General features: G+C 33.8%; 1 protein-coding gene across 2 annotated transcripts; it reads right to left on the reverse strand.

Moving 5' to 3' along the window:
• Nucleotides 1–397: 397 nt before the first annotated feature.
• LOC141623565 (uncharacterized) lies at nucleotides 398–15,140 on the reverse strand. Of its 2 annotated transcripts, none has more exons than XM_074439659.1 (7): nucleotides 14,814–15,140; nucleotides 13,225–13,560; nucleotides 2,802–2,835; nucleotides 1,698–1,760; nucleotides 1,527–1,618; nucleotides 1,370–1,417; nucleotides 398–1,008 (listed from the first exon to the last, which is right to left on the reverse strand). In XM_074439659.1, the coding sequence occupies exons 2-7, from the start codon at nucleotides 13,545–13,547 to the stop codon at nucleotides 891–893; spliced, it is 678 nt and encodes a 225-aa protein (XP_074295760.1). In that variant the 5' UTR covers nucleotides 13,548–13,560; nucleotides 14,814–15,140; the 3' UTR covers nucleotides 398–890. The 2 variants fall into 2 exon arrangements, with proteins under 2 accessions (XP_074295760.1, XP_074295761.1); XM_074439660.1 differs by lacking the exon at nucleotides 398–1,008 and adding an exon at nucleotides 1,053–1,113.
• Nucleotides 15,141–21,880: the final 6,740 nt, after the last annotated feature.

The following is a 21,880-nucleotide window of genomic DNA, read 5'->3' on the forward strand; positions in this document are numbered from 1 at the left end:
TCTCGCAATATCCTTCATGTTACCATTTTCTCTGATTGTCTACAGGTTCTTGCTCAAGTCCTGAAATATTCTCAACTCAAACATTGGACTAGGAATACGGTTGAAGACATCACTGAATTATCGGCAAACTTTCATTGTGTTTCTTTTGCTTATGTTCCTAGAATTTGTAATAAGGCCGCTCATAGGTTAGTTAAGCGTGCTATTAAATTGTAGAACCCATTAACCTGATTGTCAAGAAAAAGAAAAAAAAAAAAAAAAAAATAAATTGGTGTTATAAAACTTCACGAATCACGATTAAATTGCTCGGTAATTTTTCAAGGTAATGTTATAAACAGATTTCAGACAATGTTTATATTTACCATTACCATTAGTTCCTGGACATACTCAGTAGTCACCCTTCAAGAAAAGCTGACAAGTATAACATGCCAGTTTTAGACTTAGCTTTTATCATAAGTTAAAAATTGAAAACATTGTGACAAAAGTACAAAAGTCAGTAGATGCTTACAGTAAAACGAGGATTACTCTCCTGCAACATGTCTAAACAGATCCTTCTGGTGCAATCTAAAAATTCGATTTCATGCAACATAGCTCCGTGTCGTGACTGTAGTTAGTAGAATACAACTCTTTATCATTAGCACTCAATTTTTCTTACTTGAGAATAGTATTTTATAAAGAGATCAGTTTCATATGAATTTGTAAGATAAGTCTTCATCATTGGTAATGTACAAGAATTGCATCACCAGGGAAAAATGGATTGATTTCAATGGCATGTTGAGGATGTAAAATTATGTATCTCAGTTCACTGTCCAATGAGGAAAAACGTATAATCAGAATGATTTTACTAGTAATCCGACTTTTTTCTGATATTCTGGCACCAAAATTGATTACAGTCATCTCAAATCCTGGTAGGAGTCCGAAAATGATCTTGAAAGCCACAAGTGCTTCAATTTAACAATAAGAGCAAAGCAGCCGTAACATGGAACGTGCATCACTCCTACAGCCAAATACCTATAGAGTAACCAAAATAAATCAAAAATGGATGCACACAAACTATAAAAAGAGTAGCATTATTTCCATGGGTTTTGCGTCAGCCGCATGAGTGTATGACATGAAGTGCACGGAAGAGGATATTAGATCAATGGCGTTATGTTTTCCCAAAAAACTAAAAAGTCAACTGAACAACGGAGAAACGGTGAATCTGGTGATAAAGGTGAGAGAGCAAGGACCAAACTGTTGTAAAATTTTTATACGCATTTTGCAACATTTTAAAGAGAATATGCTATAAAGGTAAGCATTGCAGAGGAAATTAACAAAACTGGAATGAAGTAGAAACGATCTCTGAGGAATACTATAAAAATGAAATAATTACCATAGGGGCGAATATGGTGGTGATAACTCCATGAATGGATACGGCCATCTGCACCGAAAGGAAACGTAAGAAAAAACTCCAAGAAAACATGACCATATTATGCTATAACATAAGCAGAACCTCTTTACAGATATCAAGAGAAAGGCGTATGACTTACGGTAGTGAAATAAAGACGTGGAATATCCATTGGTAAATGACAAACGCTCCTGTCCACACGACAAAATAGGCGATTCTGAAGATGGGAAACCTCTGAAAGAAGGAAAAACAATGAACCACAAGTTCAATACCAAAGATACAAACACATGCACAGAATTGAGGTACAACTTACCATGCCATTTAGAACTGCGTCACCAAGAATGAGAATGTTGACAGAATGTGCGCAAATGTCAAACTGCCAATAGGGAATATATACATTAGAGCGAAAATGTTTTTTCAGAAGGGCTTATATCCTATCTCATTTTACCTTTCACCGGTAATTGACGATTTACTTATAGCTAACATGTCATCAAAGGCTCAAACCATTAAGAATACAAGTATGCAACTGTCTGACAATCAGGCTCCATAAGTACTTCACCTCCTTCTCAGTGGAGCATATTTAGTTTTAGCCTATGTTACTTTGACACTTCATTTGACCGTGGGTTGTGTATCCATCAGACCATGGTATTTAAATGCTATTCATAACCTCCGTTACAAAAAAAGAATTTCATGTCGCCGTTATGTTATTCCACGTTATTAAACGGCAATATCATGGCAGCATCAACCGATATTTGAAAAATATAGGCCTTGTTCCACCAATTTACGCATCTTAATATGTTCTATCTGCTATTTATAAAAAAAACAAATAAATGGAAAATGTTAATTTGCAATGTAGCATGCATTTGTGAAAAGAAAGAGGGCATAAAAGGTACAACTTGGACTAAAACATTGGAAAACTAACTCAAGTTACATATTGTTAGGAGGGAAGAAATAGCACACAAATTTGGTACGTATTTTTGAAATTCCGGCCGCATTGACCGCTATCCATTACGTTAAACCCGCGACGACCCGATACCGATATTTCACGACTGTGACCGCATTCGCGATCGATGCCACTGCATTTGCCAGATACAAAGTCATAAGGCAAATCAAAAGCACATTAGAAAACATGAAGACATCAAATAATAACACATCAGAATGAGTATACTTTTTTTTTCCCCCATGATGAAGAAAAGTATGAAATTGGTCAGAGTCTAGTTGACAATTAACACTTGTATCCAATATCGAGGCTTGCTTTCTTATGCTCTCTTGTACAAAAGGCATTCCAAGTGCTTTAGTTATATTACAAACAAGCTTCACTAACTGAATTCAGATGAAATATTTCAATTTTAGCTTGCTCTTGGCCAACATGACTTGTTAAGCAAGCGTTTTGAGTTTCTAGAGTTGAAGAGCGTACCCCAAAGTATATCGTGGTTAGCACGAAAGTCAACCTGTCCACCATGAAGGAAAATCAATCAAAAGAGTAACTAAAATAGATGCAGAATTTCATATAAGTACTAGTTTGAAAGTCCGTACTTCGTACAGGTTAATAACCTTGATTTTTTTTAAACTAAGTTATAGAACATTATCGAACAAGTGTTTCGAAGTTCAAATCCGGAGGTCACATAATTCTAAAAAAAATAAAATATCTTAATCCCTTATGGTCTCTTGATACGTACTTGATCCTAAGCATTAAGTAGCCTCTAAAGCTTTGTTATCTCGAATTCTAGCAAAATTTATTAAGTACTAATTATCATAAGGGTAAAGGAATCGGGGCGCTTTAATTTGATAGCCCTTATGATTAATATAAAGACAGGTGTGAAATTAATGAATAGTTTACATTTGCTGTATTTTGTGAGGGAAAATAAAGCAAATGTAAACTATTGACTGGGACGGAAGGAGTATATATTTTGTTTGAACCATATACGTACCCTTCAAATATGGACAATTTACTTACACATGTCATACTTTTAAATTAGTCATTTCAAATTTTTTTGTCAATTAATAAGATCGTCTTACATAATAATAATAATTAATCTTCTAATTACTGATAGTCTGATACACAAAGTTCATTTTTATGTTCTTTCTTTCACAAAGCACATGTAATGTATACTCCTATAATCATCTTATTGCTATCATTGCACGTAAATGCGTAAAAGATAAACCCGTCTATGTTTTTGGCCACTATAAGCAAACATACAATTTAGTGTCAACAAAATTATAGTTTGTTAAATTTTAATTTTAACCATTAATAATAGAAACTCTTAAGAGCTCTCTTTCACAATAGTTAAGTGACTCAAAAGATTTTGGATTGTTTCTAAAGTTTCAAGGATGACTTCTATTTATAATCATAAGATCACCCTACCTTATGCAGTTATGCTAATTTTTCAATGTGGGACAATTCTACTATTTATACGTAGTATAGTCAGAGCACCTCCATTATTTTTCGATGTGGGACAAATAATATACTAAGAAATACACCATCTTTTTCACACCTAGCTCGACATCCAACCCGAATCCCGAAATACGAACAATTGCTACTCATTATATCTAATAGTAGTTATATTTAATATTTAATAATATGAGCAAATACTATATGTTAATATTCGTACGTTCAACATCCAATCCGATTAATAATGAGCAAATACTAACAAACTAATCTTATCTAGAGTCTAAAGTTTTCGCATGTATATAGGTAACATTTGTGCAATTTTATCTTATTGCTAACAAACTAATCTTATCTAAAGTCTAAAGTTTTTCTTACGTATAAAATTAACATTTTTTTCTTATAAATATTAAGTAGTTTTTAAGGATTGGACTCTCTAGATGAAAAAAATGTTAAAACTAGAAAAATTAACATGAAAAATTGACATTATGTAACGTCACTTTTAAAGTCTCTTATATAATAAGTATACTACTAATGTATGTTCGTTATTTAAAAATTCAACTTAAAAATTAAAAAATAAAGGGATAATTCACATGGTGCCCCTGAAGTTTGGCTTAATTCACGTGGTACCCCTGCGTTTAAGTTTGTGCACATGGTACCCCTGAACTTTCATTTAAGTGCACCATCTGCCCTTATTGGTTTTTCTGTTATGACAGCATTAAAACTCTTTGTCTTTTTCCCCCTCATATCTTTACTTTCCTCCACATTTCCCTCACAAACCAATAAACAATACTCTCTCCCTCTCTCTCACTTCCCCACTGCCCACCAATTACCACCATTGATGAACAACAAATTACTTCCCTATCTCTCACTTTCCCAAAAAATATTAGCTTCCTTCGTTTTCCCTGCAATCTCCACAATTACTTCCATCAGACTTCCCCAATTGCAACCATCCACCACCATCCTCACACAACAAGTATTCGCAATAAATTACTTCTCCTTATCATTGTCCATTTTTTTTCTCCCTTTTTTCCTGTAATCTCCTAACTCCAAATTATGCTCCTATTGAAAGTGTCAGATGATGAACCAATGAAATGGGAAAATATGATGATGAAGAATGGCGAAAATGGTGAACAATCAATCTGAATCTGCATTAAATAGGCGGTTTCTTGCTTTTATTGAAATCCACTCTCGAAATTAATTATTTGAAGGGTCTGGGCATTTTGGGAATTATATTTGAGGAACTAGGTGGTGTGAATATGTGGCGAGTGAGAACGGTGTTGCTGCTCTCAGGTGGTTGTTGTCGATGGGGCGGATTAGAGGAGACTTGTCGTGGTGGTGCGGTGGCTGTTGGTGAATTGGACTCGGGTTTTGATTCCGAGTTCAGTAGTCGATGGGGCGGATTAGAGGAGACTTATCGTGGTGGTGCGGTGGCTGTTGGTGAATTGGACTCGGGTTTTGATTCCGAGTTCAGTATTGAAGACGGAGATGGTGAATACCGGTGGCTCTAATTAAGCCGGTGATTGTGAGATGAAGATACTGCTACTGGTGCGCCGACTCAAATCACGATGGCTCGGTTGGTGTTTGATTGGTGAGGTGAGGCAGTTGAAGTGGTGGTTAGTTGAATTGGCAATTGATGTCGCGGCCGAGAACTATGAACCATGGTGGTGAATTTGGTGGTTATTAATGGTGTTTATGGAATTATGGATGAAGTGTTATGGTGTGAAATTGAATAATTGTGGTGGAGAAATGATAAGAAAAGGAAGACAAGTAGTTTGAGAGACCGACTCAAAAAATGGAGTGTTGTAAGAAGAAAAAAAGGAAGATTTTGAAGGAAAATAAGAAGTGCTTTGTGAGGAGAAAGGTGAAGATGACAAGGGAGTTATATAGTACACTGTTAGTGATAGTGGGTTAACGGGTTACAACAACAACAACATCAGAGCCTTAATCCCAAAAGGGTAGATGGTGCACTAAATTGAAAGTTTAGGGGCACCATGTGCACATTCCTAAAGGCAGGGGTACCATGTGAATTAAGCCAAACCTCAGGGGGCACCATGTGAATTATCCCAAAAATAAATAACTTACTGCTAAACTGCTAAATTTGAGTAGAAAAGGAGATGATATAACTATATATAATTATATAATTGTGAAACCACCAAAATTAAAAGTATAATACAAATAAATTTCACTATTGTGGAGGTAATAATACAAAATCTTGTAAGAGCTATCTAAGACAATACTTAAGAGATTCAAAAGAAGAATGACTCATATTTATAAGCATAGGATCACCCCACATTATGTTAATCTTTCGATGTAGGACAATTCTACTATTTATAATAATAGGATCTGCACACCTTATGTTAATATTTGGATGTGAGACAATTTTACTATTTATAATAGGATGATCCCACCTTTTCTACTATTTATACGTAGTATGTTCACCACATCTACATTATTTTTCAATGTATGACATATAACATACTAAGAAGTAAATCATCTTTTTCGCACCTAGTTCGACATCCAACTCGATTTAATAACGATATGTTCTTTGGAGTCAGGCCTCCTACTCCCCCTTAATTGATGTATGAAGAACTTTGTTTGTAAGTCTTTTAATTTAAGTACCTATTTAAACAAAAAAAGATTGAAGACGGATAATTCCGTCTCAAATAAAAATTCGTGATAATAAAGTACAAATAAATTTGGTATTAAGACTACATAAGCCGTTATGGACTTATGGCCTATGGGTCTTTAGGAAAATAGTTTTATAGCATTTTATTATGAGTGTGTTAACAGTTCTTAGAGCTAAGAGAGCTAAGATGGTAGCTGAACCATGAGCTCTTTGCTATACTTGAATTTCTTCAGTTGTTGTCCACTTAATTGTTTGACTAATATTCAGTGAGTTGGTCCCATTGTAATGAAATCATACCTAACTCATTTTTATATTCTCATTCTCATTAAATTGAATAATTAAAACATTATAAGATTTATAACCCATTTTAATATAGGAAATATAATTATTATAATTAAAATATTTTCCACATTATTTTTTATATCATATTATGAAGATAATGATACAAACTCTTAATAACTCTCTAAGACAATACTTGAGAGACTCAAAAGATTTTGGATTGATAAATAAATTCGAAGGATGCCTTATATTTATAATCATAGAATCACCCCACCTTATGCTAATCTTTTGATGTGGGACAATTTTATTATTTATATATGTTCGATGTGGAACATATAAAATACTAAGAAGTATATCATCTTTAATATGTGCAAATAATATGAAATCTATACTCTAATGATAACATTTTTTACCACGAATCTAATTATACTATTTTTATAATTTTTTAACGATACTTTTTTCTTCAAATGAAATGTAAAAAGTTATTATACAAAAATTAGGAAAATCACTTGAATATAATTTAGGAAATATATATTATAATAATTAAAAGATTTTTTACTTTATTTTTTATATCAAAAATTATTATTTATGAAACTTTCCTAAATTGATTTTTGATGATGTGGACAACTTATAATCGCTCGAAAAAAACCTCTTTTATAAATATACTAGGTTGAACGCCCGTGCGTTCCAAAGGGATAATTAATTTAGGTTGGTAATCATTATTGTAGGGACAATAATACAAACTCTTCTATTTATAATCATAAGATCACCCCACCTTATGGTAATCCGATGTGGGTCGATTCTACTATTTATACGTAGTATACACCACACCTACATTAATTTTCAATGTGGGACAAGATGAAGAAATAGGTGACAACCATTATTTTTGTTCATCACGCCTACATTATTTTTCAATGTGAAAGATATAACATACCAAGAAGTAAATGTCTCTTCTTAAAAAAATCACTATTGTATACTTATTATTTTTCTTTGAAGGTAAAACCACTTAGTTTCGATCATTAGATAGGGATCTCTACATCGTACCGACTCATTAACGCTCTATTAGTGTATTTAGGAGACAACTATTAGTAAAATCTTTAGTATTGTACTGTGTTAGCAGACTACCATTAGTAAAACCCTTTGTTTTGTACTGTGCTTTAACTTTGTGTATGTTGTAATGTTGTTCATTATAGATTGCCTATGTGACACCAATATTAGGTGATTTTTACTTCTCTTGTTCATGTTCTTAACTCTTTCCCGGATAGTTATCATCAATCTCCACTTTATTTTTTATATCATATCGTAGAGATAATGATAGAAAATCTTAAAAGAGCTTTTTAAAACAATATTTATGAGACTCAAAAATTTTTGGGTTGATACATAAGTTCCAAATATGTCTTCTATTTATAATCACAGGATCACACTACCTTATACTAATCTTTCGATGTGTACAATTCTACTATTTATATGTAGTATATTCACCACGCCTATTTATTTTCGAATGTGGGACAAAACATACTAAAAAGTACACAATTTTACATATTAAGAAGTACGTCATCTTTAATATGTGCAAATAATATGAAATCTATACTCTAATGATAGCATTTTTTACCACAAAGCTAATTATATTATTTTTATAATTTTTTTAACGATATTTTTTTGCCAAATGAAATGTAAAAATTTGATATAAAAATTGGAAATATCACTTGAATATAATTTAGGAAATATACATATTATAATAATTAAAAGATTCTCCACTTTATTTTTTACATCAAAAATTATACTTTCCTAAATTGATTTTTGATGATGTGGACGCTCTCAGATCGCTCGAAAAAACTCTATTTTATAAAAAATTATGCGTTCTATTTCTTATAGAATTGGGTAGGTTATAGGAGTGTTGTACTGTACGGTTGTTATAGTTGATTTTTTTTTTTCCTTATAGATTTATTTAGCATTATTTATTAAGCTGATGTGTTTTGACAATGTTGGAGTCTCTAAAAACACTCCGAAAAAGCTTCCTTTATTATATATATATATATATATATATATATATATATATATATATATATATATATATAGATTTAGGATCCTATGAGAACCCTCTTCCCATGAGAACCATGAGAACTACTATCCACCGTTAAATCAAATAATCTAACATCCCATATCTGACGCGCGTCATTGTTTTAGGTAATGGCCATATTTCTCTTTTTACTGCTTTTAGCTCTTTCCCCTTTCTTTTCTATTCATCTTCTCAGATTTCTACAAATCACTTAATTTCCATGTTTGCACTATCATTTTATGAATTACCTTTTCGGTTTCTCTCCCTTTTTATCATTAAGGTACGAATCAATCAATTTATTGTTGATTTCTTTTTTATTTGCGATTCTTTGTCTGCTCCTCAAACTTTTACTAATTTTATATTTAATTCCAATGTTTCTCATATGATTTTCTGCTGGTTTTGTAAATTTACCATGTTTATATCCTTCTTTTCTTAATGTAATTAGATCTGCCATGTGATTTTATAATTTTCGTTCTCAATTTTTTTTCATGACTTCATAGGTTTTTGTGATTTCTAATCGTCTTTATTATTTTTTTTCAATTATGATCTAGTTTTATAGTTATCATCATTTGTTGATCTATAGGCATAACTTTTTGAGTTGTTTATCTTAGAAACTTAGTTGAAGAACAAGGTGTCAGAGTATTTGTTGTTGGTTGTTTTTCAGTTTCTATGTCAATACTTGAAACCATATCGCTTTTATGTACATTTTCTAGCACTTGCATGTGAATTTTGTCGCCCCTATTGGTTGATTTTCAGTATCATTGTTACTTTTAATGATTTAACATGTTATCTCTTTTTCAATTTATTGATTAATATGTAAAATACTTATTTTAGTTTTTGAATGTTGTTTTGATCTTGATTTTAAAATTTATATTCAAGTTTCAATTGTCTTACGTTGATCGGGTTGTTCACCAAGGAGAGTGATTAAACGAGACTGTTTTCTCATGAATTGAGGGTAGCGATAGTCTAACTCGAGAGGGTGAAATATTAAGGTACAACAAATGCAGATCGACCTAATACCTAATCAATTTGTCCAATATATGTTAAGGTACGCAACTTATAAACATAATTTTGTACGTAGTTTAAATATTATTCTGTCCTCATGGTATGTATGTTCTGAACTTATGGTACATGTATCTTGAACCTATATTTGCGAAGCTTAATTTTGTTGTCAATCTCATCTACCTTATTCATGTATAGGAATTTTTCATGATCTCGCCTTTATAACCAAAGCAACTCCATGACATATGTGGGCCTTAGAATCCTTGATACAATGTCGTCCAACCATCCAAAAGAAGCTCCAGGCATGAAGAAGTTGCAAATTGCACAACGCTCGGCTCAACCTACATAATTCAACTCTTAGTCCGGAAGCCAAAAATATGTTGCATATTGTTTGTCATACTCATATCTTTGTTTTCGATATTTGTATACATAGCCTAGTTTCGGCATCTTGTTATTCATGTACAATAAAAAATACTCCTCAGTTTATTGGATAGAATATCACATGTAGGTGTAGATAATGTACGTATATATGCACTACCTTCATACTTTGATTACACCCTCGATTCAAAAGAGTACATACAATTTAGTAATAACTTATAATTTGAATCTTGTACATTTAAGTATGAAGGATAATTGAGTAGAGTTTAAAGGCAAAGAGTAAGACGTCTCTATAACATAAATCCTCTTATGAACCTATGGTACACGTGTTACGAACTTATGACATATGAGTTCGAACCTATGGAACATGTTTAATGAACCTATGGTACATGTTTTCTAAACCTATGGTACATGTATGCAGAGCTTATAATTCGTGTTTTATGACTTATATGCTCTGAACCTTTGGTATTACCGCATATAACTAAGTACCTATCATAAAAATATCCCTTAGCCATTAGTCAAAATTACACGAGAAAGTAAGTCATACGACATTAAACAAGCCTAGACCCGTTCAATTAGTTTTAAGGTACCATACAATATAGTTGCACGTACATTACTAATTACTTATTCAAGCAAACCTTGTCATGGGTAGTAGTCTCGTAGAGCATGAAACACCAAAACATACAATCCGTCAAAAATAATTATGAACCTATGGTAAATGTTTTTTGAACCTATGATGCTTATGTTATGAACCTTATAGTAAGTCTCTCTTTGTGGCCAAGATCACCCACATAATAGATAAGACAAAAATTAAAGTGCCTAGGGAGTCACAAAAGATTTGTCTTTATCTTTCTATGTTGGTTTTATTTGACCCATCACAAACTTGTGATGATAAACAGTAATGGATATCGACCGTCACAAATGAGAATTTATATGAACCTTAAGTACATATAGGAGATTATTCAGTACCAATCCTTACAACAACGCCTAATAATTTGTCACAACCACTTGAGAATATAAATCATACAAATATTAAACAACCATATGTGCATTAAATAACAAACGAGGTAAAAGACAAAACATATCAGGTACTTTTCAAATTATTTGTCTTCACAAACCTAGAATACGAATTGTAAAATGTGAAACACCTAGACTACATTTTGAAACATGTGATTTTAAATTAATTTGCACAATTCGATTAGAAAATTTCAATTAAATGGAAATTTCTAGATGAGTAAGGTTTGTATTTTTATTTACCTCTTGCATAATTGAATTTCTTGATTTCCTTTCAATTAATTTGATGATCTTCGTTGTGATGATTAATAATGCATCTCTACAATTTTTTCTTTTTGGAAATCGTAACTTTGTTTTCCATCTGATGAATATGATTGAAAAAATGGGTTGGGGAAGGGGTTATGTTAGAAGGGAGGGTATTTTAGTAAGTTGGTCGTTATGTTAAGGAGGAATGACGCGCGTCAATCTGGTCCATTGATCTTCTTCATCCAACGGTAGATAAAGGTTCTCATGGTTCTCATGGGAAAGAGGTTCTCATGGGATCTCAACCCTATATATATATATATATAGAAATAGAAATAGGATCTCGTGCGAACCTATTGTTCGGTGCGAACTGTACGAACTAAATAAAAAACCCAAATTACTAACTTCCTGCTAACATTCCGCTACTTTTCTGACTTCCCTTATACACCTCTCATTCTCTCTCCTCACTCAAAACCCAAACCCCAAAATGTTGTCTCTGACATTCTGACACCCCCGTCGGAGCTCCGGCTACCATCGCCATTGTCATCCACACCACCGCTCTAATTTCGCAAAAACATCACCGTCTATCTTACACAAACCCTGATATTCAAGCATACCTATTATCTCATCTCACTCTTCTTTATTCCCGCAAACCTAAACTCCATATTCATCGCCGTGTCGTCGGAGATCCGGCATCAAACTCGTCGGTGCGTCATCCCAACTCCAGTATCACCGGCTAATTATCCCTCCTATTTTCGTCCCATTATTTCTTCTCTTCGTTGTCGCCTGTCGGACACCACCATCACAGACGGAGTCTATTTTTGCAATAATCAACTCTTTTGAACCACAAATTGTCTAATAAGGTTATAAGGAAAATAATATTTTTGAAATTCTTTTTCATTTATTTAGATCTGTGATTTAGATTTAAAAAAATGAAAAATGTGTAATGTCGGTGGTCATTGTGCTCGTTGAGGTGCGTCACTCTGGTCATGGTGGCTTGTTGGTGATAATAGAGTGGTCGTGGTTGTGGCCTGGGGTTGTGCGTGAAAGGATAGTGGTGGTCGTTGGGGTTAGGTGTGGTTATGGTTGTAGAGATGAGAGGTTTAGACAGCAGGTTCATTGGTGGTGGGTCACGTAGTCGTCAGTTTTGGTGGTGGTGCGCGCGACTGTGGTTGTGGTGCGAGCAGGGGCGGTGGTGGTGTGCAAGTGATGGATGGACAGAAGGTGGTAGTAGCTGGTGGTCGTGAAGGTCTGATGTTGCGCTTGGAAGGCCTGGTAGTTGTTGTTGTAGTCGTGGTGGCGGCGGCGGTGGTAGTAGTCGCGGTGGTAGGAGCAGTGGTGATGGTGGTAGTAGTGGATACACGATACCACCCTAGATACACTTGATAAAACTACCGGATACAATTGTTAGTACTACTAAATACATGTGTATCTAGTAGTTATACCATGTGTATCTGTGGGTAGTTATATGTGTATCTGAAAGTATTATATGTGTATCTGAAAGTATTATAGTGTGTATCTGAGTAGTTCGTACGGTTCGCACCGTACTTTAGTTCGCACCTGACCCCAACCCTATATATATATATATATATATATATATATATATATAGAGAGAGAGAGAGGGGTTCTCATGAGTCCACTATATATATATATATATATAGATATAGATATAGATTTCAATATTAAGCTATATGCTCATTGCAACCAGTTTGAGATAATGTGGGGAATTAAAAAGTTAAAACAGAGAGACTGTCATTAGTGCTAGGGCAAACTAAATAGCCCTTAATTTAAATTAATCTACCTTGACTTCGATACGAAACTAAGGTAAAATCCTAGATCTGAGAACTTACTGAGTATAGTAGTAAAAGATACCAGGTCCATCAACAATTGTGTTGCCAATGATGAATGCCAATAACACACCCAAAGCAAGTATTCGGAAAAGGAGCAGCCAAAATGGGTGAATGCCCTCGAGACACATTTTCCAAAGTTCATCCTTGTATACCACCCCATCTGGTATTTGTCGACCATCTCTCCTCTCATCACCCAACTTGCCTTTCCCTTCATACTTCCATATTAGATAGAAAGCAGATATCAAGGTTCCGAAGACATACAATGCACTAACAAGAAACCTCCAATTTAACCAATAGCTTAGATCAGTTGTATCCGCACCCATGAAAGGCTCTCGCCTACAGTTTAACAAGCCAACAAACGCAACAAAGAAACTTCTTTACATTTCCGCTTCCAAAGTACATTTCTTTCTAATCAACCAAAAAAGTAATTATCAATTACTCCCTATAAACTTTTAAGCTCTTTTGCATGAAATACGAGGACTCTAGTATCTGGATTATACACTAAGATTAACAAGATGTGGGCTCACAAACCATTATGGCCAGTTGGCCAAAAATAGCATATAGAAAATGAAAGATTCCAGCTTGGAAGTTTATTCATGAACAAAGCGGATATACCTCTACTATTATAACCAGAAAGACTAGTTGCAAAGCAACAATGAAATCAGGAGACGCAAAAAACAGGAGAAGGAAACAAAAAACTGACGAGAGAATGTGGAACTATTGATTTATCAGACATTCAAAACCAATAAGATCATACACTATAATTATCATTCTCAAGAGCATCAAGACGTTTTGTAAGAGCATGTACAATAAGAGCTCTCTATCGAGCTTTCCAAGAAGGACTTTTTTTTTGTTTGCTTACAATAAGTGCTCTCTTACGTTTTTTTTTACCCTTTGACATGCGCTCCAAGGGTGCCGTGATGGGACACATTAATACAAGTCGAAAGAAACCTAAGAGCCAACAATATGAACCTCGGTGAGGAGACTTTTTTTCGATCAAGGGGATATTGCCGGATATGAAACTTAAATGAGGCTGTCACCCTCCCACTAAAATAGTCGAACAATCCAGCTCCATGTTTGATTTAATCCTACCCATATTCTGTATGATATTCAAACATAAATAATAATTCAACTGGTTCTTCTATGAACCACACAAACCTACAAATCATAGCATGATTTAACTCAAGAGTTAAAAAAAGAAGAAGTTAAATGGGTAATCAATTAATTAAGATGATGATGATGATGATGATGGTGCAAACAAGTATGGAGTAACAAAGAAAAAAGTGTGAGACATGAAAAAACAAGCATACTATAAATAAATAAATATAATTAGTAGGTGCCAACAACCAGCTAATTATAGGATGTAGGTCTAAAATCGTAATCACAAAATTAATTAATAATCAGGTGTAACAAATTGCAATGAGGGTAGCAAATTAAATTGAATTAATGTAAAAAAACAAGGGGATTTAAACACCAAAAAGTTGGGGTAGTAAATAAACAATTAAAAGGCAGGGAATGATAATAATACTAATAATTAAGGAGAAGAAGAAAGTAAAGTAGTGGGTAAAAATGATGGAAATAATAATAACCTGGGGATCTGCGGATTTGGAGGAGAAGAGGGAAGATATAGCAGAGGGAGAGAATTGATTTAGAGCAGATGGGTGAACGATTTTCGAACCACTTGAATTGTCTTTGGTCTTTTAGATTTTGTAGATTTTACAAAAAAACAATAACAATAAACAATAACAATGACTTGTGATTGTGATTGTGATTGTGATTGTGAATTAGTTCTACCATGCAGTTGCAGTCAACGCCATTGCCAATCATACCCTGCTGGCTGGATCATCATTTTGAGAAAAAGGATTGTACAAGGAAGAGAGACTGATAAGAACTATGGCTATACCTCACACTTGTTGAATTTTGTAGTTTTTGTGTATTTTTTTTTTATTCTATAGAGTATAAATTATATTTTACTTTTATGACGTTAAAAATTAATTTTTTTAAAATTTATATGTAATTTTTTTGATTTATAATGTAACTTTTTGAGATTAATGTTTAAGTAAATGAACTTAAAAACTTTATAATAAAACTCAAAACTTTATCTTAATACTCAAAAATTATACCTTCTTATGTATTACATCAAAAAATGTACACCTCCATTCAACTTTTATCACCCCACTTCAATATAATACCCCTCACATATATTGAAAAAGTGAGGTAGGTTATAAAAGTTGAATGGAGGGAGTATAATCCACTTACTGCATTATTTGCCAACAATAACATATACGGAGTATTATTATTACATAAATTCTCACTTTAGACGGACACTATCTGTTTAAGACTGTAGACGGATAGTGTTTCTCACAAAATGAGAGTAGATAGTGCAAGTGGGTGGGAAATGAATACTCCCACTTACATTTTGTTTTTTTTTTTGATGTTGACCAGGAGTATCCCCTACCGACAGCTGGGGCAATCTCCTTCGGGGTACTGAAGGCAATTTAATGGGTTGTGTAATACCCCGTATTTTATATAATCGAGTAAACGGATATTATTATATATTAGTTATTATACATTTTATATTGGTTGCATCGTAATATCGTGAATGTTATTAAGTCGGGTTTATATCGTATATGTTGAGTCGGGTTACATCACATTTTGTCTTTTGGGTCAAGAATCGTATCACCCATTTACATTGTAATACTCCGTATTTTAGTTGGAGTACTCGGTCGAGTACTTGGTTGGTACTCGGTCGAGTGTGTGTTACTCGCCCGAGTGCACTTAACCAGTAAATAAACCTAGGTTCAATGAGTTGACGGTTTCTTTTATGTTTTGGCCAAGGTTTTTATTTTAACAGTTGAGTCATTTCTAATTTCATTTTATCATTCATAAAACCATTTCTAAACCTAGAGAGAGGGAGAGGAAGAACAATTGTCGAGCCTTTCAATTGATTGAAGATTTCTCATCGATTTCAACCTAATTCGATTTCCCAGTTTGTAAGTCGATTTCATTCCATTGTTTATACTGTTTTAAAGTGTTCGTCTTCAAAAAGTTTGAAAAGAGAGTCCTGTTTATTTGATGTCTAGTTTATGCATATAAAATCTCATAGTCAAATTCTTTATGGTTTGTCCTAGGTGATTTATTTATGAACTTGTCGCTGAAAAGTCCGCGAATCTGATTTGGTTGTGGAAAATGAATTGAAAATCTAATTTTTATGTCGATTCAGTTATGAGACTTCTTCATACATCATCTTTGTATAGTCTAGATGATAATAGGATTTGGAATTTACTGCAAAATGATGTTTTAAACTCGTTTTATGAATCAATACTTTTTATGCGACGGTTTCTGTCAGTTTTTGGAAATCAGTCTGAAAACTCTTGATAAGTTTGGAATTTGAGAAAAACACGTTAGATATAATTTGTAGCTAAGACTCATGGGGTTCCAATCCAATTGGCCTTGTATCAATTTGATTTTTCTGGAATTAGTTATGTATTTTATTCCGAGTCTGTCATGTGCTGGAAAATCAGGAAAAATCGTGTTTGTCCTTTAAGTTGATATTCCTATTAAGTTATGATGAGTCTAGGTTATGTGCATGATTATTTGATTGAGTAGGTGGTAATTATACATAATTATGTTATGTAGGTGATGGATATGTGAAGGATCATAATTGATTGCTTGTGTGCTTGGATTGCGAAAAGGTAGGGAAATACACTTGACTTATTATCGTTGATGTTGAATTGTGTTGACTTGTTTGTGTTTCATATGACCAAACTGTGAACGCTGACTTGATTCGTGGTTGTTGATTTACGTTATGATTCATATACTGGAAGGTGATTGACTGAATTGATCGTATTGAGTATGTTATCACAACATTTGGTAACCGGCATGATTTTATGATTGATCAGTTCAATGATATATATATTGTGTTGCATTAATTTCTTTTGAGCATTCATATGCATTGGAGATGGAGGATGTTGTGGTGATGTGGTGTGGTGAAGATGATGTTGTGATAAGGCCCGGGCGGGTTCTGCAGACTTGCCGTGGTGTCCTCAACAAGGAAGTGCGAGATCGGCTACGGTCGATATATAGTCTCAAAGGGGATCGGTATGGTGGGTGTTCGGGTTATGAGATATGAGTTGAGATGGAGATGGAGGTGACGGAGGAGCATGCATATCATATTTTGTTGTTTCATTGTATTCCCTACTCAACCTCGTGGTTGACCCTGTGTATTCGTGAACACCTGTGACGATCCAAATATTGGGGAGCAGACTTGACAGGTTTATGAGATAGGATGGGAGCTTGATGGGCGTGAGACACTGGATCAGAAGACTTAGTAGCTAGATCATCATTTAGAAGACTTTCACTTTTATTTATGTTAGTTCTTTGTAATTTGATGTAAAAGAGGTTTTGTAACAATTAAATAAAGTAATTATATATTTTGCCTTGGAGTTTAATTTGTTATTCACTACCTCGCGAAACCGAGATGGTAACAGTCCGGTTTATTAGGGAATGTCTTGCTAAAGGCTCCTTCATAAATCGGGGTGTTATAGGTTGACCCTCCCAAGTTTGGTTTTTTCATTCGCAAGAGTCGGGAATTGAACCCCTGACCACTTGTTTAATAGATAAGAGCCCTTACCACTCACACCAGCCAACTTTGGTCTCACTTACATTTTGTGAGAGGGCCTTTAGACGAATAGTATTCGTCTACAATGAGACGGGTTTTTATTACTCTCTCTCATCCAAACCAAAGGTAACAGTTGCTTTATCACACTTGTCGAAGCACGTTTTGCGACGTGAATATCTTTGGTTAAACATTATTAAAAATTATAAAATTTTGATATTCTTATAGCATTCATGACAATAAATCAAACAAGATCTCACATGACTATATTTTGTCTTATAGATTAAGAATAACTAGGTTTGATGCCCGGCTACGCCCGGGCCGCCTGAGCTATCTTTATTTACCATTTAATTTTATTTTCTATGAAATATGATTCCTTAAATTTGGTTAACACATACATTTAAAATTTATATCTTGAAATTATGAGGAGATGTAAAATTAATAACAATTTATGAGACACGTTTACCACAATATTACTACTTTCACTACATCCCTAGTTAATACTATTACGTTCAATACTTCTTCAGATTACTGTTGTTTCTTTTAACTACTCGTGCTATTTTTACGGTTAACCCGTTAATTTACTCAAACTCATATATTTAAATAAATTAATATTTTCCTAAAATCGAATTGTTAGTTAATTTTTCATAGTCTCTCCGTTGTTTCTACTGTTACTTTCATTACATGTGTTGTAACTACTACTCCGTATTACTTTCACTTCTCCCGCCGTCATTATTTTTTTATGAATTGTAAAACGTCGTCGACGTTTTTAAATAAAAAGACGAACTTACCCTTAACCCCTCTCTCCCAGTAATCTCTCTATCACTCTTCCCCTTGAAACCCAGTATCACCACCTCCCTTTAAACCCAAATCCAATTAATCTCTTCAAAAAAAAAAAAAATCCAATTGATCAAAATAATCACCCAGCAATTCAACTAATGAGTTTTATACAGTGAGAATTCCATTTGGGCAGTTCATATTCACAACGAACAATTCAATTAAAATAGTAGCCATTAAAAAGTTAATGGGTCGGAATCGATTTTGGCACAGCCTTGGCGACTTAAATGGTGCTGGTGTGAACTGATGAGGTGCGAGAATGGAGGTGAGTTCTGGACTCGAAATTCGATTCCGAGTTAGGCTCGTGTTCGCTGCAATTGCTGGACTGTCGGAGCATAAAATTATCGGGTTTAATTGTCGATGACGGTGTCGTTGTTGTTAGCCATTGCTATTGTAATTTGTTGTGGGGTAGTTGGAACGTTGATCTTCGATCAACGTTTGAAGTTGGCATGAACATTGATCTTCAATGTCATGGATGGTGAGGGACGTTAAATAGCAACGTCGGGCTTGGAGGCTGATGTAGATTGTTCGCGTCCGGGTTGGAAGGTGACGTTGAATGTTCACGTCGGGGTTGGAAGGTGACGTTGAATGTTCATGTCGGGGTTGAAGGCCAGGTGACGTTGAAAGTCATCGTCCGGGGTGGGTTGGGACGTGGCCATTCATTGTCTGAACAGGGGTGAGACAATGAGTCTCAACGTCCGGTGGGGAAGGGGACGATGACTGTTCACGTCGGGCATGGGCTGGGACGATCGGTTTCAACGTCCGTCCATGGCTCGGGCAATTTAATTTCATTTTTTCCATTAATTTTGTATTTTAATGAATAATTTATATATTTTTGTTGTTCTAAAAGTTGTTTATTTTTATTTATCTAATGTTTTAATATCGTTAATGTAGATGACGGATGATTTGTCGTTCGATGATTCGTTTTTTGACATTGAATTTGATTAACAAAGTCATAATTTTTTTTTAAAGTTTGTTGTTTGGGAGAATTTGGTAGAGAATATAGTAGAGAGAGAGAGAGAGCAAGGGTAGTGATGGTCTTTTTTTTATAAAACGTCGACGATTCGTTACAAAACGTCGACGACGTTTCGCAGCCCCCTCTTTTTTTCACTACTCCCGTATTCATTATTGTTAATTTTACTACTCCCGTTGCTGTTAGTATGACTTTCACTACTCCCGTTTCTATAAGTGTTGCTTTCACTAATCACATGGGTAGTTACTATCATATTAGTTGATTATCTAGTTGTATTAGAGTTATATATTTTTAAATTAATCTGAAATATTAAATTAAAATATTATTTAAGAGGAATCATTATTATTTATCAATTAAACTACAAATCAAAATAATTATGAAATATTATATTTTTTTGGAAATCTAACTTTATTTATTTACCTTTTAATAGTTACCAAAATATAACATACTTATATTATATTCGTGTATGTTAAATAATTAACATACTCTTTATACTAATATAACATAAGTGTGACATGTTTATTTTAAGGAAAATCACCATATTATGATGTTCTCTAAATTTATACTTTTAACCAAAACTATATAATATTTACATTAAAGTCCCTTTACCAGGTCCGTCACACGGTACTATCGATTTAAAACTATATAATATATTTAATTTGTATAAATTTATTTAATTACATTGAAGTCCCTTGGTTTCTGGAATTAATATATAGTATTGATATCAAAGATTTTCTACGATTCATGAATAGTGCCAAAAAGCAAGTGTTTACCTTTGGTTTGGATGGGAGGGAGTATTAACCATGCCCAGCCCCCCTTTATGTCATACACATATACGGAGTATAAGTATTATTTACTCTACCTAAATAGTAAAAGTCTTGCTTATAGCTGTTGTAATTTATAACGAAGAGGTGAAAAGCAATATCATTCTCAAAAAAAATGTTGGTTTGAATGAATTTATTTTTCTGTTGTAAATTATTTTTGTTTACAATGGTTGTAAATAAGAATTTGTGCTGCCCAAATTATATAGAACAATCTCCAGGTTACACGGACACTTTATTTACCACTGCACAAGCGATAGTCTATCATGGAATACTCCATATTATTTTATGTATATTTTTTTATCTCTTTTACTATTAATTTTGATTAAAAGTAGGGATGTCAATGGGTAGGATATAGATGGAGTGGAGTAGACATGTCAAACAGATCGGACGGATCGGGTCAAAATACGGGTCGGGTTATGGTCGAAATACGGGTCAGGAAATAATCTCTAACGCCTTTTTTTTACAATTTTAATCAAAAAGAATATTTTTTTTTAAAAAAAACTTTTTAAAATTAATATTTTAATCATATTCAATGTTTACATTAATTATATGGACATAATTATGAAAATAAAGTTTTTTTAATAATTATTTTATTATTATATATAATTTAATTAAAATTGATTTTTTAATTGCGTTTATAATTTTAAGTACTAGAAATAATATTTTTAAAATTATTATTTCAAATATAATATAAATATATAAATATTTTAATAAAAATTTTGATTTATCTTTGACCCAACGGGTGGACCCGTTCGGATCGGGTCATTTCGGGTTCGGGTTGAACAAGTAGCCAGGTGGAAATTTGCGGGTCTTGGTCGTGGAAAAACGGGTCGAGTCGGGTTTTTGGGTCAAGTCAGGATTTGACCGGCCTAGGGTGGAGCCATGTCCATATCACACCCGCATCCATTTAATATTTTTTCATCCATCTATATCCATATTCATAAATCATATCTACCTGGTGAAGCGGGTAGAGCGGGCACGCTGTGGATATTTATATCTATAACCTCTTAAAATGTATGAAAGCCTTTAATTCCCCCTTAGGAATAGTGCTAGACTATTCAAAAGCATGCAAGGCACATGCCTCCTCCAATCTCTCTCATAAAATAACCCTCCCTTGCTTGTGCGAACCAAACACAAGACACGTGTAAACTTTACATTTCTTATCAAAGCTCGCCCTTCCACTCACTCAAACACCGTCCCACATTAAACGTGTCCCTTCTCCCTCCACTCTTTTTCTCTGAGATTGATAGCAGCTTGCCTCCCATTCTACTTTCATTTTCCTTCATCCCTTCGAGCCACGATGTTGACACGGTGATAGTGATAAGGAATAAACATGATAGCGATAGTGAGTTGATGCGATGGTGATGGCGATAAAGATGCCGCTTCTGCTGATGACGACGATGG

The sequence above is a fragment of the Silene latifolia genome, chromosome X, assembly GCF_048544455.1.
Source record: "Silene latifolia isolate original U9 population chromosome X, ASM4854445v1, whole genome shotgun sequence".
Taxonomy (NCBI): domain Eukaryota; kingdom Viridiplantae; phylum Streptophyta; class Magnoliopsida; order Caryophyllales; family Caryophyllaceae; genus Silene; species Silene latifolia.

Coding starts and splice junctions, on each gene's coding strand:
- LOC141623565 (XM_074439659.1), bottom strand. CDS start 13,547: ATGGGTGCGGATACAACTGATCTAAGCTATTGGTTAAATTGGAGGTTT. Junction 2,836..13,224: donor ATCTTTTACTACTATACTCA/GTAAGTTCTCAG, acceptor CATGGTGGACAG/GTTGACTTTCGTGCTAACCA. Junction 1,761..2,801: donor TAACCACGATATACTTTGGG/GTACGCTCTTCA, acceptor CCCTATTGGCAG/TTTGACATTTGCGCACATTC.